Consider the following 27,353-nt stretch of genomic DNA (forward strand, 5'->3'; position numbering starts at 1 on the left):
GATGAGCAGTAGTCTAGGATGGGTCTAGCAAAAGTTTTGTAGTCTCTTGTGAGTAGTGTGAGATTGCCTGAGCAAAAGCTGCCTAGGATCAGGTTAACAACTCTAGAAGCTTTTTTGGCGATATTGTTGCAGTGGGCTTTGATATTGGTATTCCAAGGTCTTTTACAGAATGTGGGTTAGCAGTGAGAGATTGTTTATTCAGTTCATATATGTGGTTTGGATTCTTTTTGCCGATGTGGAGGGTAGAGCATTTGTTGGTTGATATTTGAAGTTTAGACCAGTCTGGGACAAAGTTCAAGTCTTTTTGGAGAGTGAGTGTGTTATCAGTGGTGTTGAAAAGTTTCACATCGTCGGCAAAAAGATTGTTAATTGTTTGTTAGAGAGTAATGTACAACTATCTAAAGTCTGATATGATTTACAGTGTTGATGTATATGTGTTCCAAATTTTTTAAAAAAAATGTATATGAAAACCCTTTCCTGCTGCATCACTTGCTCTTTCTCTTTGAAGCCTGGCTAGATGGAAACTCACTAAAAATGGATAGGGGAAAAAATGCATTTTCTTCAACTGTGCTGGAAGGGGCAATTGACAGAGCTTGAAAACTTGCAAATGAAGTGGAAAACTGCAAACCCAGAGGGAGAATTCTGATGCTTTCCCATTGAAAAGAAAATTGCAAATCCCATTTGATGTGACCATTATGGGATTCCGGGTCTAACCCGAGGCATCTGGTGTGGGAGGAGGAAAGGGGGAAAGTCGGCGATTGGTGTGGGGAAAGAAGAGATGTCTCTAGGAAGGCCTGCACTTAAAGAGTGAAAAAACCGAAGCGCAGGAATTTGCTGAGAATAGTAGAATGAAAGAGCAGGCCTGCTGGATACTTTAGCAGAAAGATCAATGCAGCAAATGGGATTGGGGTTCTATCTGCATCTCAAGAAAGTGGGGTGAAGGGAGCAATGGCTCAGCAGTTAAAGACACCGAACTTGTCAGCTGGAAAGTTGACAGTCGAGGTTTGAGACCCGCAGGATGGCGTGAGCTCCCATTCCTGCCTCCGCTCCCACCCACCTAGCAGCTCAAAAGCATACAAATGCAAGCAGGTGAATAGGTACCATTTTATTTATTTATTTATTTATTTATTTATTTATTTATTTATTTATTTATTTATTTATTTATTTATTTATTTATTTATTTATTTATTGACTGACTGACTGACTGACTGACTGACTGACTGCTTGCTTGCTTGCTTGCTTGCTTGCTTGCTTGCTTGCTTGCTTGCTTGCTTGCTTGCTTGCTTGCTTGCTTGCTTGCTTGCTTGCTTGCTTGCTTGCTTGCTTGCTTGCTTGCTTGCTTGATTGATTGATTGATTGATTGATTGATTGGATTTGTATGCCGCCCCTCTCCAGAGACTCGGGGCGGCTAACAGCAACAATAAAACAGTGTACAATAGTAATTTGGTATTAGAAATGATTAAAAATCCATTCATATAAAAACCAAACATACATACAGACATACCATGCATAGAATTGTAAAGGCCTAGAGGGAAAGAGGATCTCAATTCCCCCATGCCTGGTGGCAGAGGTGGGTTTTAAGTTGTTTACGAAAGGCAAGGAGGGTGGGGGCAGTTCTAATCTCTGGGGGGGAGTTGGTTCCAGAGGGCTGGGGCCGCCACAGAGAAGGCTCTTCCCCTGGGTCCCGCCAGGCGACATTGCTTAGTTGACGGGACCCGGAGAAGGTCCACTCTGTGGGACCTAACTGGTTGCTGGGATTCGTGCAGCAGAAGGCGGTCCCTGGTGGGAAAGTGACAGCATTCCTTGCACTTTTGGTATATAGCAGTGATGGAGACAGCCAAAAGAATCATTTCATCCAGACTGCCTTCTCCCAACCGTCAAACATGGTGGGGGGTTCAGTGATGATCTGGGGTGCTATTTCTTGGAAATCCACCAGGCCAATGAATTCCCTTCATGGAAGAATGAACAGCCATCACTATTGAGGAATTTTGGCCGGCCAAATTCATCCTATGGTTCAAGAACTGTTTCCAGAGGGGGATGCCCATCTTTTAAGGTGATAATGCACCAATCCATAGAGCAAGAATTGTTTGTTTGACTTCTATATAAAAACAGTACAACATTGTAATCCAATTAAGTTAAAAACAGTGAATCTAACCCCCCAATAATGTTAAAATCAATCGCTACCATTTACACAGTGAACATACATTACGTTCCTAGTTGCTGTCTTCCTATTAATAATACTGTATCAACCGTTTCAGTTTTAAAAGCATGTAAATCTTATATTTTTCATATTTTTCAACAAAATCAATTTTTATGTCGCTATTATTATTATCATCAATTTATTATTGCTATTATGGTCCATCGCCTAGTCAGCCAGACGTTAAGATTCGATTTGGCATTTCTGTCCACCCATCGAGTCCTTCCAAAGAACTTGAAATAGGCAGATGTTGTTTGATAGTGTTAAAATCAAATTGCCGTAGGTCGTCAGCTGTTCCAAGTAAAAATGTCTTTTGTAATTGACGGGTGGTTATTCTGTCAATGCCGATAGCATTCACGTGATACTCCAGGTGTTTTGGGATTGCACCCATGGAGCTTATCCCTATTGGCACTGTTCTGTGGATGGGCCTCAGATTGACCCCCAACTCAGAAATAACTTGTTTTATGATAAAATCCCCTCTTTATTTGGGCACCATTATGCATAATGAAATGCAGGGTTTTAAAATGGCATAGAAGATGTTATATTTCTCTTTAGAGCTAGCTGTAACCAATGTCTGGGAAGAGCGCCAACAACTCGGTCTTATCTGCTATTATTATTATCATCTATCATCACTCCGTGGTTTGCATTGGCTGCCAATCAGTTTCCGGTCACAATTCAAAGTGGTGGGGGGGGCTTCTCGGCGGCCTCCTGAACGCCAAACCCGGAAGTTCGGGTTTGGCGTTCGGGTTTAGGAGGCTGCTGGGAAGCCCCCCGGCTGTTTTAAAAGGTGACAGCCGGGCGGTGGGGCATCCCAGTGGCCTCCTGAACCCGAACTTTTGTCGAACCTCCGGGTTTGGTGTTTGGGAGACCGCTGGGAAGCCCTGCCACCCGGCTGTCACCTTTTAAAACAGCCGGGGGCCTTCTCAGAGGCCTCCCGAACGCCGAACCCGGAAGTTCGGGTTTGTCGTTCGGGTTCAGGAGGACTCTGGGAAGCCCCCCGGCTGTTTCAAAAAGTGACAGCCAGGCGGCGGGGCTTCTTGGCGGCAGTGGGTTCGTAAGAAGAAAAAAGTTCGTAAGAAGAGGCAAAATTTTTCTGAACACCGGGTTCGTATCTCGGGTTGTTCGTAAGACGAGGGGTTCGTATCATGAGGTATCACTGTAATATTTATTTTAGTGATATTTAGAGCTGTGGTGGCGCTGTGGTTAGAATGCAGTACTGCAGGCTACTTCTGCTGACTCCCGGCTGCCAACAGTTTCTCACCGGCTCAAGGTTGACTCGGCCTTCCATCCTTCCGAGGTGGGTAAAATGAGGACCCCGATTGTTGGGGACAATAAGCTGATTCTGTAAAGCACTTAGAAAGGACTGTAAGGCACTGTAAAGTGGTAAATAAATAAAACTGCTAACTCTGCCTACTGCCAGCAGTTTGGCAGTTCGATTCTTGCCGGCTCAGGGTTACCTTGCCTTCTATCCCTCCGAGGTGGGTACAATGGGAACCCCAATTGTTGGGGACAATAAGCTGACTCTATAAACCACTTAGAGAGGACTGTAGAGCACTGAAAAGTGGTATATAAATCATCATATAAGTGCTATTGTTATTGCTAACTCTACCTACTGACAGCATTTTGGCAATTCGATTCTTGCTGGCTCAGGGTTGACTCGGCCTTCTATCATTCCAAGGTGGGTAAAATGAGGGCCCCGATTGTTTAGGGGCAATAAGCTGACTCTATAAACCGCTTAGAGAGGGCTGGAAAGCACTGTAAAGTGGTATATAAGTCTAAGTGCTATTTATGAAATTATTTTCATATAATAATTTATTTATTTTATTTATTTATTGGATTCATGTGCCGCCCCTCTCCGAAGACTCGGGGCGGCTAACAGCAATCATAAAACAGCGTACAATAATAATCCAATACTAAAAACAATTAAAAACCCATTAATATAAAAAAACCAAACATACATACAGACATACCATGCATAAAATTGTAAAGGCCTAGGGGCAAAGGGAATCTCAATTCCCAGAGGTGGGTTTTAAGTAGCTTACGAAAGGCAAGGAGGGTGGGGGCAATTCTAATCTCTGGGGGGAGTTGGTTCCAGAGGGCCGGGGCCGCCACAGAGAAGGCTCTTCCCCTGGGTCCCGCCAAGCGGCATTGTTTAGTCGACGGGACCCGGAGAAGACCCACTCTGTGGGACCTAACTGGTCGCTGGGATTCGTGCAGCAGAAGGCGGTCCTGGAGATATTATGGTCCAATGCCATGAAGGGCATTATAGGTGCCCTATAACACTTTGAATTGTGACCGGAAACTGATCAGCAACCAATGCAGACTGCGGAGTGTTGGTGTGACATGGGCATATTTGGGAAAGCCCATGATTGTTCTTGCAGCAATAAATGTTTCCAGGTTGAACAATCTGAAACTTCACAAAGAGGTCAATAAGTGGGAAAGTGTGATGCCCCCTAATCAAGCTGTTTTAACTAAATAACTCCTCTTCCTAAATACGTAACACTGTTGTCTGTTACCCAGTTCAGTTTTCATCTATTCAGATCAGCTTCTGTTGAACAGCTCAAGGTCCAAGAACGGAACCCAAGGGATTAAAGCCAAGGGCACGGCAATGTTGCTTCAGCTTGGGGGATGAGAGGTGAATACCGAGGTGTGTATTTTCTGTCTGTCTGGGTTAGTGAAGGTGCACACAAAGGAATCAATCTATCCTGCCCTGCCGAAAGAATAAATTGCAAGCCGCCTAAGAGCTGAAGAGATGCCTGCTTTGATCTAAGAGCCTCAGCCGAGAGATGAACCTTAATTAACAATAATAATGTTAGGACAGACAAGGCAACTTCAAGGCAAATATAGCTCTTCGACTTCAAAGGGTGAAAGCGGTAAAAAGCAACATCCACCCTAAGCATGACAAGTTGGCAGGTTCAGGGCTTTGCAAATCTGCAGTTAAATCCTAGCAACGTCCGTGGTTAAAATCTAGGAGCTCTCGAAGGGCAAAATAATGCTCTTTCATGGTTTCTCTCTGCAAATAATGTTTTCCAAGTCCTAAGTCTTTGCAGGTTTCTTTTTTCATTAGTATAACTTGCTCCAAATGTTTCTTTCCAGGTGCTATTGATGTTCCCAGTTCTTACTGGCTTGCAAGCTCTTTCATTTTTACTCTCTGCAAAGAATGTTTTCCAAGCCTTAAGTCTTTGTAGGTTCATTAGTTTAACTTGCTCCAAATGTTTTTTTTTTCAGGGCTAATGATGTTCCCAGTTCTTACTGGCTTGCAAGCTCTTTCATTGTTACTCTCTGCAAATAATGTTTTCCAAGTCCTAAGTCTTTGCAGGTTTCTTTTTTCATTAGTATAACTTGCTCCAAATGTTTCTTTCCAGGTGCTATTGATGTTCCCAGTTCTTACTGGCTTGCAAGCTCTTTCATTTTTACTCTCTGCAAAGAATATTTTCCAAGCCTTAAGTCTTTGTAGGTTCATTAGTTTAATTTGCTCCAAATGTTTTTTTTTTCAGGGCTAATGATGTTCCCAGTTCTTACTGGCTTGCAAGCTCTTTCATTGTTACTCTCTGCAAAGAATGTTTTCCAAGCCTTAAGTCTTTTTCATTAGTTTAACTTGCTCCAAATGTTTTTTTTCCAGGTGCTAATGATGTTCCCAGTTCTTACTGGCTTGCAAGCTCTTTCATTATTACTCTCTGCAAAGAATGTTTTCCAAGCCTTAAGTCTTTGTAGGTTCATTAGTTTAACTTGCTCCAAATGTTTTTTTTTCCAGGGCTAATGATGTTCCCAGCTCTTACTGGCTTGCAAGCTCTTTCATTATTACTCTCTGCAAAGAATGTTTTACAAGCCTTAAGTCTTTGTAGGTTTGTTTGTTTTTCATTAGTTTAACTTGCTCCAAATGTTTTTTTTCCAGGTGCTAATGATGTTCCCAGCTCTTACTGGCTTGCAAGCTCTTTCATTGTTACTCTCTGCAAAGAATGTTTTCCAAGCCTTAAGTCTTTGCAGGTTTTTTTTTTCATTAGTCTAATTTGCTCCAAATGTTTCTTTCCAGGTGCTAATGATGTTCCCAGCTCTTACTGCCTTGCAAGCTCTTTCATCGTTACTCTCACCGAATAAAGGTCTTTTTAAAGCCCTAACCAGGGGATAAAATAATGTGCTGAAGCTGACCAGCCTAAGGACGCTAGCCGGATGAATACCAGGTAAGCAGATTCTTTTCCCTATTTTCCTCCCCAAAAACTAAGGTGCATCTTAAAAGTGCAGAAAGTCAATGGCCCAGGTAGGCAGACAAACTCTCCTAGCCATTGATGGCATCAGTAAACTTGGAAAGAAGGTCAAGGTTCTCTGACCTTCTTTCACCATTTCCATATTCAACCTTAGAAATGGGCCTTGCTAGAGCTTTACTCCGGGAACCCAGCTCTGGCCGCTGTCTTAGCGTCTGTGCAGAATGGTTGCAGAGGTGAGAAGCAGCCGCCTTTGGCACAGGTTAGCTTCAAGAAATTGTACGGATGGTTTTTTTTCCTTTCCTTTTCCATGATGTAATTAAAAACCACAAAGATGCAGAAATTGCAATCCAACAGATGGAAACAGAATTCCCTCAAAGGCTGACCCAATTTCACTACTTCATCAAAAAACCATTTTCCTCCTGGCATTTTGAGGCATTGCCTCTTCTTGCTACCTTTGCCTGGTCTGTTTGTCTGTCTGTCTGTCTGTCTGTCTGTCTGTCTGTCTATAATTATCTCAGGGACCGCCTTCTGCCGCACGAATCCCAGCGACCAGTTAGGTCCCACAGAGTGGGCCTTCTCCGGGTCCTGTCAAATAAACAATGTCATTTGGTGGGACCCAGGGGAAGAGCCTTCTCTGTGGCGGCCCCGGCCCTCTGGAACCAACTCCCCCCAGAGATTAGAATAGCCCCTACCCTCCTTGCCTTTTGTAAGTTCCTTAAAACCCACCTCTGTCGTCAGGCATGGGGGAACTGAGATATTCTTTCCCCCTAGGCTTCTATAATTTATGCATGGTATGTTTGTATGTATGATTGGTTTTTATAACAAGGGTTTTTAGCTGTTTTACTATTGGATTGTCAAATGCTGTTTTTACCACTGTTGTTAGCCACCCCGAGTCCACAGAGAGGGGCGGCATACAAATTCAATAAATAAATAAGTAAATAAATAAATAAATAAATAATCTCTCTATGTATCTGTCATGTATCATTATGTATGTATGTATGTATGTATGTATGTATGTATGTATGTATGTATGTATGTATTATCTGCCCGCCTGCCTGCCTGCCTGCCTGCCTGCCTGCCTCTCTATCTATCTATCTATCTATCTATCTATCTATCTATCTATCTATCTATCTATCTATCTATCTATCTATCTATCTATGTATCCTATCTATCATACCTTCTTCCATCCATCCCTCTCTTTCCCTTTCTTTATAAGGAATTTGGTGTATAAAGTCTTCGGAGAAGGGTGGCATACAAATCTAATTAATAATAATAATAATAATAATAGTTGTTGTTGTTGTTGTTGTTATTATTATTATTATTATTATTATTATTATTATTATTACTACTACTACTACAATGAGCTGGCATTGGGGGAGGGGGGAGGGATGGATAAATAGATGGATGGATGGATAGTTCAGTGGATGGATGGATGAAGGGATGGGTGAGGAATGGATGGATGATTTGAATTGGAGAAAGAGAAAAGGGAGAAAGAGCCGGGGTGGTGCAGCAGGTAGACTGCAATACTGCAGGCCACTAAAGCTTGACTGCTAGATCTGCAGGTCAGCAGTTCAAATCTCATCACCGGCTCAAGGTTGACTCAGCCTCCCATCCTTCCGAGGTGGGTAAAATGAGGACCCGGATTGTGGGGGCAATAGGCTGGCTCTGTTAAAAAGTGCTATTGCTAATATGTTGTAAGCCGCCCTGAGTCTAAGGAGAAGGGTGGCATTAAAAAATTGAATAAATAAATCAATAAATAAGAATTAGATTATAAGAATACCAGATTAGCTTGGACAAGATCTCAAATGCTGAACATCAACAGGCAGGATAGATTTAAGGGATCTTGCCTGGTATCAATTGAACCAATTAATAATAATAATAATAATAATAATAACAACAGAGTTGTTGTTATTTATTTATTTATTTATTTATTTATTTATTTATTTATTTATTTATTTATTTATTTATTTATTTATTTATTTATTTATTTATTTATTTATTTATTTATTTATTTATTTATTTATTTATTTATTTATTTATTTATTTATTTATTTATTTATTTATTTATTTATTGGATTTGTATGCCGCCCCTCTCCGCAGACTCGGGGCGGCTAACAATAATGATAAAAAACAACATGTAATAATCCAATTAATAAAACAACTAAAAACCCTTATTATAAAAACCAAACATACACACAAACATACCATACATAACTTGTAATGGCCTAGGGGAAGGAATATCCTAACTCCCCCATGCCTGGCGACAAAGGTGGGTCTTGAGTAATTTGTGAAAGACAAGGAGGGTGGGAGCTGTTTTAATCTCTGGGGGGAGTTGATTCCAGAGGACCGGGGCCACCACAGAGAAGGCTCTTCCCCTGGGGCCCGCCAAAAGACATTGTTTGGTCGACGGGACCCGGAGAAGGCCAACTCTGTGGGACCTTATCGGCCTCTGGGATTCGTGCGGTAGAAGGCGGTTCCGGATGTATTCTGGCCCAATGCCATGTAGTGCTTTAAAGATCATTACCATCACTTTGAATTGTGACCGGAAACCGATCGGCAGCCAGTGCAGGCCGCGGAGTGTTGCAGAAACGTGGGCGAATCTAGGAAGCCCCACGATGGCTCTCGCGGCCGCATTCTGCACGGTCTGAAGTTTCCGAACACTTTTCAAAGGTAGCCCCATGTAGAGAGCATTACAGTAGTCGAACCTCAAGTTGGAAGGGACATTGGAGGTCTTCTAGTCCAACCCCTGCTTGAACAGGAGACCCTACACTACTTCAGAGAAAAATAGCCCAAACTATATAGCCGGTGATCAGCAAAAGCAGCTTGCAGTACTTGAACTCTAACCACTGCGCCACCGAGGCTCAGAAACATTATCCCCACAAATTATAGTTTCAAAAACATCAAACTCTTGAAGATTTAAGTCCTTACCAGGGACACTTCCGTCCCTTTCTTTGATTACCCCCTGGACCAAATCGAGTCTCCCCAGGGGGGAAAAAAGGGTCTTTCAGAGAAGCAGCTAAAAGCCAACCCACAGCTAGTGCTAAGACTTTCCCTTTGCCTTTGCAGAGAGGTTGGGGGAGAAATTGCACCTTTGATCCCTTTCATCTGCCTTGCTTTTGATCAGGAAGCGGGGTGAGTAAAAGGAACGCACCACTTTCACTGGCATTTCACAGGCCAAGTCCCCCCGGGGTCTACGAAATTGATGCTTCCTCTTCAATGCAAGATTAACCTTGCGGGAGGGATCTGAAAGCAAAAGGTGAAATAGGGTGAAAGGCATTAAGCTGGAGAACGGAGACACGGAGAGGTAGGGGAGAGCAAATGGACCATTCTTCAGAAGGTTAGAAACAAGGTGGAAATGGTTCTTTTAACAGATTAAAAGAGTCTTGTAGGCAGTGAAGGGCTACCAAATTTTTTACTACCATGCTGTGGGCGTGGCTTGTTTTGTGGGTGGGACTTGATGGTCATGTGATTGGGTAGGAGTGGCTTGAAGATTTATTTATTTTATTTATTAATCAGATTTGTATGCCGCCCCTCTCCGCAGACTCGGGGAGGCTAACAGCAATGTAAACAAATCTAATATTTAAGTTAATTTAAAACCCCAATTTAGAAACCAATCATACATACTGACATACCATGCAAAAATTTTATAAGCCTAGGGGGAGGGAAAGTCTCAATTCCCCCATGCCTGACGACAGGGGTGGGTTTTAAGGAGCTTACGAAAGGCAAGGAGGGTGGGGGCAACTCTGATATCTGGGGGGAGTTGGTTCCAGAGGGCTGGGGCCGCCATAGAGAAGGCTCTTCCCCTGGGTCCCGCCAAACGATATTGTTTAGTTGACGGGACCTGGAGAAGGCCAACTCTGTGGGACCTAACTGGTCGCTGGGATTCGTGCAGCAGAAGGTGGTCCCGGAGAGAATCTGGTCCGGTGCCATGAAGGGCTTTATAGGTCATAACCAACACTTTGAATTGTGACCGGAAGCTGATCGGCAACCAATGCAGACTGCGGAGTGTTGGTGTGACATGGGCGTATTTAGGAAAGCCCATGATAGCTCTTGCAGCTGCATTCTGCACGATCTGAAGTTTCCGAACACTTTTCAAAGGTAGCCCCATGTAGAGTTACAGTAGACGAACCTCGAGGTGATGAGGGCATGAGTGACTGTGAGCAGTGACTCCCGGTCCAAATAGGGCCGCAACTGGTGCACCAGGCGAACCTGGGCAAACGCCCCCCTCGCCACAGCTGAAAGATGTTTCTCTAATGTGAGCTGTGGATCGAGGAGGACGCCCAAGTTGCAGACCCTCTCTGAGGGGGTTAATGATTCTCCCCTCAGGGTAATGGATGGACAGATGGGATTGTCCTTGGGAGGCAAAACCCACAGCCACTCCGTCTTATCAGGGTTGAGTTTGAGTCTGTTGACACCCATCCAGGCCCCAACAGCCTCCAGGCACCGACACATCACTTCCACTGTGACTTGGCCAAGGATCATGTGACTTGGCCAAGGATTTCCCAAGAACCTCAAAACAACACCCATATCAATGGACTCCAAACAAGCAGGTCATCGAATTCACCCACACCCTAGAAGTGAGCAGCTATGGAACAGTGAAATGACAGAAACATCTCACTTGGAATTTTGAAAGCACATTTTGAGCGATCACACCACTTCTTCCTTTCATAGACAGAATCCTCAGTGATTCCTTGCCTCCAGATGTCTGGAGACTATAGCACAGCGATGGCAAAACCTTTTTTCCTCGGGTGCCAAAAGAGTGTGCGTCCACTCAATCTGGCCGGACCTGAGTGGCATAGTTCAATGACTTCAGGCTGCTGGCAAAGCCAGGTTTTCAAGGCCTTTCCAAAGGCCAGGAGGGTGGGGGCTGTATGAATCTCCAAGGGCAGCTGAATCCAGACAGCCTGAGCCACCACAGAGAAGGCCCTCTCTCGCGGTCCCGCCAGTCGGCATTCTCTGGCCAACAGGACCCAGAAAAAGCCAACTCTGTGGGCCCTAATCGGTCGCTGGGAAACTGTTGGGTATTTTGATTACTATTAATATTATTAGTATTTGCAGAGTTCAGCTGCCTTAAATTTGCAGTGGATTTAACATGGCAAGAAAATCAACACATGGCTCAGAATCCCATTTGTTAGCAATGAATGATCACTCCTTCATAAAGATGGAAAGTACAATCTTTACTTACAATTCTGTTGATTCATGCAATTACAGGTTGCAGGCAGATAAGCTTATATTCCAGGCCATATTAATAACTTCTGGATGGTCCCATGTGTGAGGATGGCTTTGGATTCCATCTCACACATGTGTCCTCAGCCGAGGACAATGGAGTAAACACAGGAGGTAGAAGGAGGTGAAAAAAGGAAGGGTCATCAAGGCCAAAAGAGGATCAGAAGAGGGGAGGAGCATCTACTCTGCAGAAGTTTATATAGTCTGTAGAGCAGTGTTTCCCAACCTTGGCAACTTGAAGATATCTGGACTTCAACTCCCAGAATTCTGAGAGTTGAAGTCCAAATATCTTCAGTTGCCAAGGTTGGGAAACACTGCTGTAGAGTAACTGCCTCCTTTGGTCATTAAAAGGTGACACACTGGTCAGTTAATTGCAACCTGAACATAGAGATGTGTTTACAAGACAGTGCAAGCATGTAGTAGAGTGGTTAAACCCAACAGAAACATGAGGCAGAAGACGGTCCCATAGATAATAGAAACATAGAAACATAGAAGACTGACGGCAGAAAAAGACCTCATGGTCCATCTAGTCTGCCCTTATACTATTTCCTGTATTTTATCTTACAATGGATATATGTTTATCCCAGGCATGTTTAAATTCAGTTACTGTGGATTTATCTACCACGTCTGCTGGAAGTTTGTTCCAAGGATCTACTACTCTTTCAGTAAAATAATATTTTCTCATGTTGCCTTTGATCATTCCCCCAACTAACTTCAGATTGTGTCCCCTTGTTCTTGTGTTCACTTTCCTAATCAGGCCATAATCAGGCCATAAGCCATTTTTAACCCTCTGTACACGTGCAAGGCAGGTGTGATGGTGCAAATCACGCAGCTTCTGAACCACTAGGGAAAGTAAGTCGATTTCACTGCCGGCTAAGACGTTTTGAGTATTGTACTCCCATCTCCTCTGGAGTTGGAGAAGGAAGGCCATTGATCAATGGACGACATCCAGGGCATCTAAACATTTGGAGTAACGTTTCAGAAGGCAGCAACTGCTTGAATTAACCAAGCCCGTAAATGCAATGGCCTTTGGCAAGAACAGAGCAACTTTTCAAACGAAATGGACTTTTCTGAATAAGGAAACAGCAGGTTGAACACAGTAGGGCTCCCCTGTGCATTTCTATAAAGCCTGTTGCTGCAATGGCGCATGGCCATCTTCTAGTCAATAGCCTCTGGGGGACAATATGTTCTTCAGTGAACTTTAAATGCTATGCCTCTTCCTGACGCTTCAGGCTGGGGACCGCTGATGGTTTTTCATTAATTTAGCTTTACAGCCTCTGCTCTGGCCAGCTCAGGCCACACACTGGGGCCTTTTAGCGGCTGAGAAGTGGGCGGCCAACGGGTGGGTGGATGGGAACGAGATCAATCTGCCTTCCACAATGAGTTGTGTTTGAAAACAAAACTGCTGCAAACAAAGATCAAATCCTTTCGCCAGCCGAGAGAGCAGCGGAGAGGGCATTTGCAGAAGAAAGGGTCGGATAGCGCTGGTTCGGATCGATGGAATATCTTCTCCCAAAGCAGCAACGTCAGCAGGATGAGGAGATCGGTAGCTGGAATCCATATTGCATGTTCGTTCTCTGCCTCCTAAGACTTGGAGGAATAGTTTGCCAATCTGATGAGGATGAGGAGGACGAGGACGATAAAGGAGGAGGAGGAAAAGGAGGAGGAGGAAGAGAAAAGGAGAAGAGAAGGAGAAGGAAAGGAGGAGGAGAAGGAGAGGCGGAAGAGAAGGAGAAGGAGAGGAGGAGGAAGAGGAGAAAAGGAGAAGAGAAGGAGAGGAGGAGGAAGAGGAGAAGAGAATAAGGAGAGGAGGAGGAAGAGGATTAAAGGAGAAAAGAAGGAGAAGGAAAGGAGGAGGAGCAGGAGGAGGAAGAGGAGAAAAGGAGAAGAAAAGGAGGAGGAAAGGAGGAGGAGAAGGAGAAGATGGGAGGGGGAGGAGGAGGAAGAGAAGAAGAAGGAAAGGAGGAGGAAGAGGATTAAAGGAGAAGAGAAGGAGAAGGAAAGGAGGAGGAGAAGGAGAAGAAGAGGAGGAGAAGGAGAAGGAGAAGAGGGGGAGGAGGAGAAGGAGGAGGAAGAGGAGAAAAGGAGAAGAGAAGTAGAAAGAAAGGAAGAGGAGAAGGAGAAGAGGGGGAGGAGGAGGAGAAAAGGAGAAAGAGGAGGAATCCATTCAATCATGTCCAACTCTTGATGATTCTCCCAATCTTCTAGTCTCACATACCTTTCGAGTTGTTCTATACTCTGGCTGGTGTCAGCTTTGATGGCTTCCAGTCACCATGTTCTTTCATTGGCCTAGTTTCCTTTTACTACCAATTCTTCCAAACATAATTGCATTTTCCAGTGAATTTCCCCTCCTGAAATGGCCAGAGTTTCATGATTTTGCCTTCGGGAGACACATCCTAGTGTTTTGACCTCTAGTACTTGCTTGTTGGTCACCACCTGCTGTCCAAGGAATATGCAGGACCCTTCTCCAGCCCCACAAGCTCAAACCAGTCAATGTTCTGCCTGTCTTGCTCTTTCTAAGGTGTCCAGACTGCCAATGTAACCTGCCGTTTCTTCTCCATTTTAATTCTTTAATCAAGGCTGTTCCCAACTTCAATGTTCACCTTCTTCCTTGCTGTTCCTCCTTCTGCTCTTTGGAGGACATTTGTCCAATGAATTTGTGCAGATTGTTGCCCCTGGCTGGATACAGGGGGATCTTCGCATAGGGCAGGAGACAGGGCACGCCGGAGGCATTAAAAACCGGGGTGGCGCAGTGGTTAGAGTGGAGCACTGCAGGCTACTTCCACTAACTGTTAGCTGTAGTTCAACAGTTCAAATCTCACCACCGGCTCAAGGTTGACTCAGCCTTCCATCCTTCCAAGGTGGGTCAAATGAGGACCCCAATTTTGGTGGGCAAGATGCTGATTCTGTAAACCACTTAGAGAGGACTGTAGAAGCACTATGCAGCAGTATACACCATATTTTTGGAGTTTAAGACACAACTTTTTCCTCCCTAAAAGAACCTGATAATTTGGGTGCGTCTTATACTCTGAATGTAGCTTTTTCAAAGCTTTTTTCACAGCCCTAGCTAGGTGACAACGATCTTACAGGCTCTTAGCTTGCAAGCTTTTTCACTGTTACTCTATGCGAAGAATGTTTTCCAAATCATAGTTTTTACAGATTTTTTAAATTTGCTCTAATTTGTTCCAAATATTTCTTTCCAGCCCTAACTGGTGCTAACAATGTTCCCAGCTCTTACTGGCTTGCAAGCTTTTTCACTGTTACTCTCTGCAAAGAATGTTTTCCAAGCCCTGTCTTTACAGGATTTCTTTTTCATTGCTCTACTTGCTCTGAATGTTTCTTTCCAGGTGTTAATGATGATTCTAGCTCTTACTGGCTTGCAAGTTCTTTCATTGTTTCTCTCTCTGAATAAGGTTTTTTAAAAGCCCTAACCAGGGGATAAAATAATGTGCTGAAGCTGACTAGATTCTTCCTTCCTTGTAAGCATATTTGTTTCCCTATTTTCCTCCCCAAAAACTAAGGTGCGTCTTATACTCCAGTGAGTCTTATACAGTGGTAACTGTACCTAAGAACGTCTTTACTTACAAACTTTTCTAGATAAGAACCAGGTCTTCGAGATTTTTTTGTCTCTTCTCAAGAACCATTTCCCACTTACCGAGCCTCCAAAACTGTAATCAGAAAAGGCGGGGAGAAGCCTCCTTGGGGCCTCTCTAGGAATCTCCTGGGAGGAAACAGGACAGGAAAAGGCATGGAGAAGCCTCTGTGGGGCCTCTCTAGGAATCTCCTGGGAGGAAACAGGGCCGGAAAAGGCATGGGGAAGCCTCTGTGGAGCCTCTATAGGAATCTCTTGTGGGGGAAACAGGGCTGGAAAAGGCAGGGAGAAGCCTCTGTGGGACCTCTCTAGAAATCTCCTGGGAGGAAACAGGGCCAGAAAAGGTGGGGATAAGCCTCTGTGGAGCCTCTCTAGGAATCTCCTCGGAGGAAACAGGGCCGGAAAAGGCAGGGAGAAGCCTCCATGGGGCCTCTCTAGGAATCTCCTGGGAGGAAACAGGGCCTCCACCCTCCCTGTGGTTTTCTCAGTCGCATGCATTATTTGCTTTTACATTGATTCCTATGGGAAAAATTGCTTCTTCTTACAAACTTTTCTACTTAAGAACCTGGTCACGGAATGAATTAAGTTTGTAAGTAGAGGTACCACTGTACTCCAAAAAATACGGTAAGTCTAAATGCTATTGCTATTGTATTGTGGGTGTGGACACTTGCGCATATGTTTTTGGCAACCAAGGGGGAAAAAAGGTTAGCCATCACTGACCTAAGAGAAAACAGGGCTAGAGAGGAATTCTATGAGCGAATGAGGGTGGTAGCAGATAGATGACAGCGGTGGTAGATTCCCCTGAGAAATAAAGCTGAACAGCACATTGAATCTATTTTCCGCTGTCCTAAATCATGATCTCTATTTCCATTATTAAAAAAAAAAGAAGATGACGAAGTGGCATCTTGTTCGAGGAACCACTTCTTAATTTAGTAACTGAACATCAATAAGCCATTAAGGAGAAACTAATTGCTGTGGCTTCTCCCTGGGCATCCCCTTGGTAAACAAAGCACCGAGATAATTCACTATTAATTGTTCTGCATTTGGAAGCAGTAAGGCAGGATATTACTGCCTTGCTGTTCCAACGCACTGAGTGATTAAGAGCCGAGGTGGCGCAGTGGTTAAGAGTACAGTACTGCAGGTTGCTTCAGCTGACTGCTAGTTGCAGCTCGACTTCTGCAATGGTCTCTACATGGGGCTACCTTTGAAGAGGGTTCGGAAACGTCAAATCGTCCAGAATGCAGCTGTGCGAGCGGTTATGGGCCTTCCAAAGCATACCCATATTTCTCCAGCACTCCACGGACTCATTGGCTGCCAATTGGTTTCCGGACGTTGGTTATGACCTATACAGCCCTACATGGCATCAGACCAGATTATCTCTGGGACTGCCTTATGCTGCATGAGTCCCAGCGACCGGTTAGGCCCCACAGTCTGCCTTCTCCAGGTCCCGTCAACTAGACAATGTCGTTTGGCGGGACCTAGGGGGAGAGCCTTCTCTGTGGGGGGCCCACCCTCTGGAAGCAGCTCCCCCTGGAGATTCACACCGCCCCCACCCTCCTTGCCTCCCGCAAGAGTCTTCAGACTCATTTATGCCACCAGGCTTGGAGCCATTAGATCCTTAACCCCTGGCAGATGAATGTGTGAATGAAACTTGATTGAATGGGAATGACTGTTTTTTTTATGGTTTGGGGGATTTTTTTAGATTTTATATTTAATTAATTGGATTTAGGATGTTACGCATTATTTTATTTTATGTTGTGAGCCACCCCGAGTCCTCGGAGAGGGGAGGCATAAAAGTCCAATCCATCCATCCATACATCCATACATCCATACATACATACATACATACATACATACATACATAAAAATGTACATACAAATGTACATACATACATTTATCTATCTTTCTATCTATCTATCTATCTATCTATCTATCTATTTATTAATTAGATTTGTATGCCGTCCCTCTATTAGATTTCTATGCCGCCCCTACATACATTTAATAACTAATTAAATAGACTTCCAGAATTCATGCACATTGGTTAGAGCAGTGTTTCCCAACCTTGGCAACTTGGAGATATCTGGACTTCAACTCCCAGAATTCCCCAGCCAGCAAATGGTTGGGAAACACTGGGTTAGAGAATTCTGGGAGTTGAAGTGCATTGGCTGGGACAGTCTCCAAACGGCGCAAAATTTCCTCTACCAGTTCTCCAGAACTGGTTAGTATTTGCTGAAAGCCACCAGTTTCCCCTCTCCCATTGCTACAAACACACACACACACACACCCATCTGATCTCCCACCCACTCCCATCCAGACACAAGAGTCCCAACACACCCTCGCACGTACCTCCACCTGCTGACAGATCTGTATCAGTTTGGCCATCTGGTTTTCGAGTTCACTATTGCGCTTGACCAAGTTGGTGAGGTTTATCTCCAGGGTTTGCTGCCAGCATCAAAAGAAAACAGGAGACAAAGGAAAGGGGGGGGAAAGGGAACAAAAACAAAGAATAAATATCAACATGCCACAGAGATGGATAAACCTAAGCAAAGTTTCTTAAATATTTCAAATGCAAGGCGGTAATAGTCTTGGGTTGGAAGGATGCGACAAAATGGACAACGCAAAATTGGTACCGGTACATGGTGGATCATACTCAATTTGAGATTATGGACAAAAGGATGAACACGGCTAATGAAACTGATTGGCGAGAACTGATGGGATGATGATATATGTCATATGATCATTAAGCCACACCCACAAAGTAAGCCACACCCACAGTGTGGCAGTAAAAATTTTGACCGCCCATTACTGCACATATGGCATATATACATAGAATTAAAGAGTATAATTTGGATGTTCAGTAATAGTAAATAGATAGGGAAACTGTATCTCTTTGAGGCAAGGAGAGGCCAGGCACCCAAACCCTTGACGTGAGTGATGTCAAGTTTGCCACCTTTAAACCAGTCACATGACCATTAAGCCACCTCCCCCGGCCACCTAATCTTCAAGCCACTCCCACCTGGTCACATGGCTGGCAAGCCACACCCACAGAATAAGCCACACCCACAGTGTGGTAGTAAGCAATTTTGCAGAGAGAGAGGGGAGAGAAAAGAGAGAGGGGAGATAGACAGAGAGAAAAGAGAGAGAGAGACAGGGGGGGAAAGGGAGAGGAGATATATAGAGATCGACAGAGAGAAAAGAGAGAGGAGAGAAAAGAGAGAGGAGAGAGAGACAGAGACAGAGAAAAGAGAGGGAGAGAGAAAAAGAAAAGAGAGAGGAGATAAATAGGAGAGAGGAAAGAGAGAGAGAGAGAGAGAGAAGAGAGAGAGGAGATATATAGAGATAGACAGAGAGAAAAGAGAGAGGAGAGAAAAGAGAGAGCAGAGAGAGAGAGAAAAAAAGAGAGAGAGAGAAAGAAAAGAGAGAGGAGATAAATAAGAGAGAGGAAAGAGAGAGAGAGAGAAAGAAAAGAGAGAGGAGATATATAGAGATAGACAGAGAGAAAAGAGAGAGGAGAGAAAAGAGAGAGGAGAGAGAGAAAGAAAAGAGAGAGGAGATAAATAAGAGAGAGAAAAGAGAGGGAGAGAGAAAAGAGAGAGGAGATAAATAGGAGAGAGGAAAGAGAGAGAGAGAGAGAGAGAGAAGAGAGAGAGGAGATATATAGAGATAGACAGAGAGAAAAGAGAGAGGAGAGAAAAGAGAGAGCAGAGAGAGAGAGAAAAAAAGAGAGAGAGAGAAAGAAAAGAGAGAGGAGATAAATAAGAGAGAGGAAAGAGAGAGAGAGAAAGAAAAGAGAGAGGAGATATATAGAGATAGACAGAGAGAAAAGAGAGAGGAGAGAAAAGAGAGAGGAGAGAGAGAGAGAAAAGAGAGGGAGAGAGAAAAAGAAAAGAGAGAGGAGATAAATAGGAGAGAGGGAAGAGAGAGAGAGAGAAAGAAAAGAGAGAGGAGAGCGACCTCCATTTCTATGCCACTGCACCACTCAATGCTATCAACCAGATGACTGCAAGGAATATAAACCTTTCCATTTCCCAACATTCAGTCAGAACTGAAGATGCTTCTTGGATGAGAAGCGAAACATCTTCAAGGCAAAAGCGAAGAAAATCCAGTTGCCTTTCGAAAAAACACTTTTAGAGGACGCCAAAAGGCTTCCAGAGGCACCCACAGCAACAAAAAAGTTCAAAGGACTAAAAGAGAAGAACTCGGAAGCTTCTTAGCCCAAGTTACTGGTGTTCCTACATTTAACCAAAAAAATATTTTATGCGCAGTTCTGTTCCTCCAGGAAAGAAAGAAAAAAGCCAATAATAATAATAACGGTCTCCCATTTGTTGCTGCCGAAATTGCTCGCCGTTCATGGTTTGCTGCATCAGTAAATATTCAAACGGCAATTTTATTCCTCTCCTCGTTCCCCAGAAGCAGCCCGAATGTGGACTTTGAATCTCGGCGTTCTCCGTTTAGTGTGTATTAAAACGGGAAAATAAATACCGTTTGTGCTACGGCAATCTCGCCTCCTGTTTTCACTTTGCTAACTTCATTTATTTCCCCTGTGACCCGGCAAAGCTCGGGCTGCTACAAGCCCATTCTGTCCTCCTTCTTCTATTTTTTAACTTTATATATTATTAAAGGCTAATATCTGATATCACAAAGGTGCCAGTTGATCCAAAGTTGTTTAGGGCAGTTTCGTCAGACGTACGGACCCTTTGACCACCCAATTTTTTTTAATTTTTGGAATGCCAGCTTTGCAACTGCTACCATTCCTACAAAAGCACATTAGCACATTAGGAAAAGCAAGAAGGATGCTTGGCTGCATAGCTAGAGGTATAACAAGCATGAAGAGGGAGATTGTGATCCCCTTATATAGAGCGCTAGTGAGACCACATTTGGAATACTGTGTTCAGTTCTGGAGACCTCACCTACAAAAAGATATTGACAAAATTGAACGGGTCCAAAGACGGGCTACAAGAATGGTGGAAGGTCTTAAGCATAAAACGTATCAGGAAAGACTTCATGAACTCAATCTGTGTAGTCTGGAGGACAGAAGGAAAAGGGGGGACATGATCGAAACATTTAAATATGTTAAAGGGTTAAATAAGGTTCAGGAGGGAAGTGTTTTTAATAGGAAAGTGAACACAAGAACAAGGGGGCACAATCTGAAGTTAGTTGGGGGAAAGATCAAAAGCAACGTGAGAAAATATTATTTCACTGAAAGAGTAGTAGATCCTTGGAACAAACTTCCAGCAGACGTGGTTGGTAAATCCACAGTAACTGAATTTAAACATGCCTGGGATAAACATAGATCTATTGTAAGATAAAATACAGGAAATAGTGTAAGGGCAGACTAGATGGACCATGAGGTCTTTTTCTGCCGTCAGTCTTCTATGTTTCTATGTTTCTAGTCTGTATCTGTGTGCATGCGTGTGTTTTTGTTTGGGTGCATATATATTTGTGTGTTTGTGTGTGCATCTATACAGTGGTCCCTCTACCTACAAACGCCTCTACTGATTAATTTTTCTACATAAGAACCGGGTGTTCAAGATTCTTTTTTTAAAAAAATATTTTTTTATTATTTTTCATTCGACATACAAAGATAGACAACATTCAACATTCAAGGAGCTACCATTGCTCCGCTTATCATAGAAGTCTAACTAGTACAAAAAAAAAGTCTAACTATAATCAGATCGATTCAGAAATATAACACTCACACTCTATATTCTTATTAAATCTAACTCTATTGTTTATAGTTTATAGTTTCTATAACTTTAATTAATTTTCTTATCCATAAAATATAAAATACTTAAACTAATAATACTGTTCTGTCTGGGTCACTCCGGAAGCCAATACCAACCCAAAAAGAGAAGCCAGACACACCGATAAAAGGCAAAGGCAGTTTATAAAATTCAAGAAAAAACACAGGTAACAGAAAATGTCCTTACAAACAGGAAAATGCTGTATCTTCAGATATATCCACGAAGGCAAAAGTCCATGCAGCAATACAGGATTCTTGCTGCCAATACGAGGCTGCAGATAGCAGACCTACACCTCCCACGGGTCTTCCAAACTGCTGGGCCACAAGCCAGGAACAGAGACGCCGAGAACAAAGCAGGACACCGTAACTCCAATTGATAACACTCCACATGGCTTCAAGGGCTTGCCTGCCTTTTAAACCCTGCTGATGAGGACCACACCCAAACCCAGCTGTTTCTAATTCAATGGTGATAATATTTCTATAACTGCTCCTTTCTTTGCTCTGAACGTCTCTGTCACATGTCAATGACAGCTTGTGCGTCATCCCCTAATGATTCCAAGCTACTGGCTGGGGAGAGCCCCCCTCCCCCCGGGGCTCTCATGCTGTTTATCCTCATCCCATTCCTGGCTGTCCCCTCCCCCGTCCGATTGCTCAGCCCCCTCTTCTTCGCTGTCATCCTCCTCCGGGCATGGAGCCAGCAGAGACACAGCTGGTCCCTGAGCAGCCTCAGGCTGAACCACAACATAAAAAGATAATACTGTACTTTAGTATTAGTAACATTGTAAAAATATTCTGTGTTTATATTATTTTTAAACTACAGTGATCCCTCGATTTGCGCGTTCTCGATTAGCGCGAAACGCTGCAACGCGGTTTTTCAAAAAATATTAATTAAAAAAATAAAATATTAAAAAATAAAAAATAAGTCCACGCTAGTTCTCTCTCTCTTTCTCTCCCTGTTGCCGGCGTGGTATATGAGAGAGAAAGAGAGAGGCAGAGGTCGGGCGCATTACTGGGAGGTGGAGGCGGCGTGGGGACGCTGGGTGCCGGGGACTCCGAGGAGGGGGTGGACGTCTGTTCCCTGAATGGAGACCGCCGGCCGCTCAATCGGGCCGGCAGGGAACAGAATGGAGCCTTCCGCGGCGGGGCTGGTAAGGGGGGGAGCCGAGGGGGGAGCCGAGCCCAGCCCCGTGGCATTCGCTTTCCTCCCGCCGGCAGCCGACTGATCGTGGGCTCCTTCGCAACCTCGGAGAGCTTCCTGGTTTTCGTGAGCTTTCATGCCCAGGAAGCTCTCCGAGGTTGCGAAGGAGCCCAGGATCACTCGGCTGCGGGTGGCAGGAAAGCGAATGTCACGGGGCTGGGCTCGGCTTCCCCAGCCCCGCCGCGGAACGCTCCATTCTGTTCCCTGCCGGCCCGATTGAGCGGCCGGCGGTCTCCATTCAGGGAACAGAATGGAGCCTTCCGCGGCGGGGCTGGGGAAGCCGAGCCCAGCCCCGTGACATTCGCTTTCCTGCCACCCGCAGCCGAGTGATCCTGGGCTCCTTCGCAACCTCGGAGAGCTTCCTGGGCATGAAAGCTCACGAAAACCAGGAAGCTCTCTGAGGTTGCGAAGGAGCCCACGATCACTCGGCTGCGGGTGGCAGGAAAGCGAATGTCACGGGGCTGGGCTCGGCTTCCCCAGCCCCACCGCGGAACGCTCCATTCTGTTCCCTGCCGGCCCGATTGAGCGGCCGGCGGTCTCCATTCAGGGAACAGAATGGAGCCTTCCGCGGCGGGGCTGGGGAAGCCGAGCCCAGCCCCGTGACATTCGCTTTCCTGCCACCCGCAGCCGAGTGATCCTGGGCTCCTTCGCAACCTCGGAGAGCTTCCTGGTTTTCGTGAGCTTTCATGCCCTGGAAGCTCTCCGAGGTTGCGAAGGAGCCCACGATCAGTCTCGGCTGCGGGTGGGAGGAAGGCGAATCCCCCGTGGGCTCCGTTACATCTTCCGCTGCCAGCCAGGCCATGCTGGCGGCAGCGGAACAATCGCTGGCTGTCAACTTTTCTTTTTAAAACTGGGCAGGAGCTGACTTGCCTCCCCAGTGCTAAAAAGAAAAGTTGACAGCCAGCGCTGCGAAACCGCCGAAACTGGAAGGGGCGAGGTGGGGGAGAACGGGAGGCTCAGCATTCCGTCAGCCGCAGCGCTGGCTGTCAACTTTTCTTTTTAAAACTGGGCAGGAGCTGACTTGCCTCCCCAGTGCTAAAAAGAAAAGTTGACAGCCAGCGCTGCGACTGACGGAATGCTGAGCCTCCCGTTCTCCCCCACCTCGCCCCTTCCGGTTTCGGCGTTCGGCAACGGAGTCCGGCGCTGGGGCCATGCGGGGCCGCTCATCCAGGGGGGCGTGGACTGGCAAGCGGCAAGCGGCAAGTGATCTGGCGGGAAGACCAAGGGAAGGTTCCTTCAGCCGCCCAACACCTGATCCGCTCCGCAGCGCGGCAGCAGCGAGGAGCCGAAGATGGGGTTTCCCCTTTGCCTTTACCCCATCTTCGGCTCCTCGCTGCTTCCGCGCTGCGGAGCAGATCAGCTGTTGGGCGGCTGAAGGAATCTTCCCTTGGTCTTCCCCCCCCGCCCACACGCAAACTCCACCATCTGCGCATGTGCGGCCATGAAAAAAATGGCGCACATGCGCAGATGGTGGTTTTACTTCCGCATCCAGTATAACGCGGAAATCGGTTAGCGCGGGAGGTCTTGGAACGTAACCCCCGCGCTAACCGAGAGATCACTGTATTACGTTCTGTCTATTACTATCATGTTGTTTAATTAATTAATTAATATTCACTTATTTAATATAACTAAAAAGAAGAGAGAAAAAAACACATTATCAATGTTCAAGATTCTTAAGTAGAGGAACCACTGTACAGTGTTCCCTCGATTTTCGCAGGGGATGCGTTCCGAGACCTTAACACTTTAAACCCCTAAATTGCAATTTCCCATTCCTTTAGCAACCATTTAATAAATAAACCATGTTTATTTATTAAAGTTTATTTTAAAAAATATTTAATAAAGGCAGATGAAAGTTTGGCTATGACATATGACGTCATCAGCCAGGAAAAACCGTGGTATAGGGAAAAAACCCGCAAAGTATTTTTAATTAATATTTTTTGAAAAACCGTGGTATAGCCGTTTCGCGAAGTTCGAACCCGCGAAAATCGAGGGAACGCTGTATTAGGAAAGTGTAGAGGCATGGAGAAGTCAGCCTTCCCACAACCTCACCCATGCATCGCCATCTGAAAAGCACAGATAGAATCAGGAAATCTGACTCAACGCCTCTACAAGGAGGGGAATCTCAACCTCTCCACTGGCAGGGGAAGAACAATAGCGTAATTTGTCCAGAAACTCCCAAAGGAAATAAATGCCAGGACCCTGTTTGCCAAGCTCCGGTCCACAAATTTAGACTTGCAAGGAAACAGGAAAGATGCTGGCACACAAAGGCATCATCATCATCAGCTCTTTATTGCTTGCTGCAATCAACTCAAATTGTCCTCGCCGCCCCCCACCACTTTGTCTACTCATCTCTTTCCTGGCTCCAAGTCCTGTGTAATGTAGTCCCATAAATGAAAGTCGGCTTTAAGTTGTGGCCCGACTGCTGTTTGTTAAGATGCCTTAGATCAGTGGTTCTCAACCTTCCCTTAATGCAGTTCTTCATATTGTGGTGACCCCCAACCATAAGTCTAGCACTGATTCTCCCAACAGAGCTTTAAGCTGATTGGCAGGAAGGTCAGAGGGACACGCCCACTGTAAGAGCCTGATTGGTCGGATTGTAAAAATAGGTTCCAAGGTGCCAGAATAGAAGCTTTAGTTCCTAACACCAAGGGAAATTTGTCTTTTCCCCCATGGTCTTAGCGGTGAGCCACCATCGCCCGGCACCCCCAGAACGTGGCGTGAGTGCACGCACACTGCATCTTTACGTGAGCTGCATTACGCATTACTCCAATTTTACGCAGGCTGCATTGGTTGCCAGTTAGTCTCCTTTAAAGCCCTAAATAGATCAGGGCCAGACTATTTAAGTGACCGCCTCCTCCCTCATACCTTACTGTGGCCAGTAAGGGCCCACAGAGTCAGCCTTCTTCAGGTCCCCTCTGCCAAACAATGTCGGTTGGCGGGACCTCGGGGAAGAGCCTTCTCTGTGGTGGCACCAACCCTGTGGAATCAACTACCCCCAGAGATTCTCCTCCCTACCGGTCTTCCAGAAAGCCGTTAAGACCTAGCTTTTTCGGCAGGCCTGGAATTAGGCTGATTGCAAATATGTATGTATTCCTAGATTCCTAGACTTTGCTATCATGTTTACTTCCAACTCAGTGGTATTAAGGCCATCATTCGGCTAAAAACAGAGACTGTTTCATTCACTAATTATCTCCCATTTGCCAGCTTGGCAGCTCGAAAATTTCAAGCTTGGAAGTGGGGCAGAGTCTCCTTAATGCTGCTAATGAAGGAAAATTAGCAAGGAGATTTCTCTCGCAAGCAATTTGCCCGACGTGGGGAAATGTGCAAGATTTATTTATTTATTTTGTCCAATACACAATGAGAGTTTTAGTGGGTATATATATACACATAGTAAAATACATGATGAAGGTTATAGAGGAGACACTCATAGCAAAATATATCTAAGAAAGAATAGAAAAGAAGATATACGAATAGAACATATAACATATTAGCCGCCCCGAGTCTGCAGAGAGGGGCGGCATACAAATCCAATAAATAATAATAATAATAAATAATAATATCAATGAAAGAATAGCAGAAGAGATATAGGAGTAGAAGAAAGGGATAGGAGATATAGGAGAGCAATAGGACAGGGGACGGAAGGCACTCTAGTGCACTTGTACTCGCCCCTTACTGACCTCTTAGGAATCTGGATAGGTCAACTGTGGATAATCTAAGGGTAAAGTCTTGGGGGTTTGGGGATGACACTATGGAGTCCGGTAATGAGTTCCACGCTTCGACAACTCGGTTATTGAAGTCATATTTTTTACAGTCAAGTTTGGAGCGGTTAATATTAAGTTTAAATCTGTTGTGTGCTCTTGTGTTGTTGTGGTTGAAGCTGAAGTAGTCGCCGACAGGCAGGACGTTGCAGCATATGATCTTGTGGACAATACTTAGATCTTGTTTAAGGCGTCTTAGTTCTAGGCTTTCTAGGCCCAGGATTGAAAGTCTAGTCTCTGCAAACAACAGGCTTTTTCTCCCAGACAGCTTAATCCACGTTTTGGGGGGGGGGGGGGGGGTTTGTAAAGGAGTCTTTTATGCAGAACATCAATTCACGGAGAGCCAAGCGCGCGTCAATGAAAAATAAATCTTCCATAGTGAATTAGAGGCCCTGATGTGTTTCGCACAAGTTATCAATATCTCTGTTGTGTGGAATCTCAAATAAAGGCCTTTTTTTCTTTCCTGGTTCAAGTGAGAATCTGTAGTCATCGCTGAATTTACAATCTAGACAATCACAAGTCTAGTGATTGACTTGTGCAGACAGAGAATCGTTAGATTTCTCTACCCGGGATAGAGTGGTGGGATTCAATATTTCTTTACTGCCGGTTCTGTGGGTGTAGATTGGTGGGCATGGGAGGGGAAGGATACTGCAAAATCTCCATTCCCTCCCCACTCCCCGGGAAGGATACTGCGGAGAAAGAAACTGTTGGGAACATTCACAAATGTTTGTGTACAGTTTATGGAGAACCTGCAGTCGACAGAAGTACGGTGAGTCGCTGGGCACAGAGGATGAGGCCATTAGAAGATGGTTCAGCAGAGGTCCAAGGCTTCGTAACCAGAACAAGGAGTGGTACCAACAGGTCATACACGCCCTTGTGTCTCGCTGGAGGAAGGCCATACAACGGGACAGAGATTACGTGGAAAAATAGGGAGCGTAGAAGAAACATCATTCTTTCTTGTGTGTAAGGTTCATTAGTTCATTAAATAATAGGTGAAGAAAAAAATGTGATGCATTACTTTCTGGTATTAAACTCCAGGAAAAATAGAGGAAGCAGAGATTTCTAGGGAGGGCACGGCAAATTGAAAATGTCTCAGAATGAACAGCCATGGGAAAGACCAAAGAACCAGTGAATAAAGCCGTTTTCTGGAACCTTTCTGGATAAGGAGAGAACAGGAGATTGCCCCATGTGCTTCAGACAGCTGCACGGAGACAAAGGGATTAGCCACTTTATTTATATTTATTTATTTGTTTGTTTGTTTGTTTGTTTATTTATCAGATTTGTATGCCACCCCTCTCCGCAGACTCGGGGGCGGCTCACAGCAATAATAATACAATGTAAACAAATCTAATATTTAAGTTAATTTAAAAACCCAATTTAGAAACCAATCATACATACTAGCATGCCATGCATAAATTTTATAAGCCTGGGGG

The 27,353-nt window shown here is 44.8% G+C and overlaps 1 protein-coding gene across 1 annotated transcript in view; it reads right to left on the reverse strand.

The window, feature by feature from the left end:
- The window catches only part of MID2 (midline 2), a 258,997-nt gene that overhangs the window by 63,326 nt on the left and 168,318 nt on the right, over positions 1 to 27,353 (reverse strand). Inside the window, exon 3 of the mRNA XM_070759822.1 lies at positions 17,568 to 17,663. Coding sequence (XP_070615923.1) covers positions 17,568 to 17,663 — 96 coding nt within the window. The remainder of the gene's footprint in view (positions 1 to 17,567; positions 17,664 to 27,353) is intronic.

This window comes from Erythrolamprus reginae, chromosome 8, assembly GCF_031021105.1.
Source record: "Erythrolamprus reginae isolate rEryReg1 chromosome 8, rEryReg1.hap1, whole genome shotgun sequence".
NCBI lineage: Eukaryota > Metazoa > Chordata > Lepidosauria > Squamata > Dipsadidae > Erythrolamprus > Erythrolamprus reginae.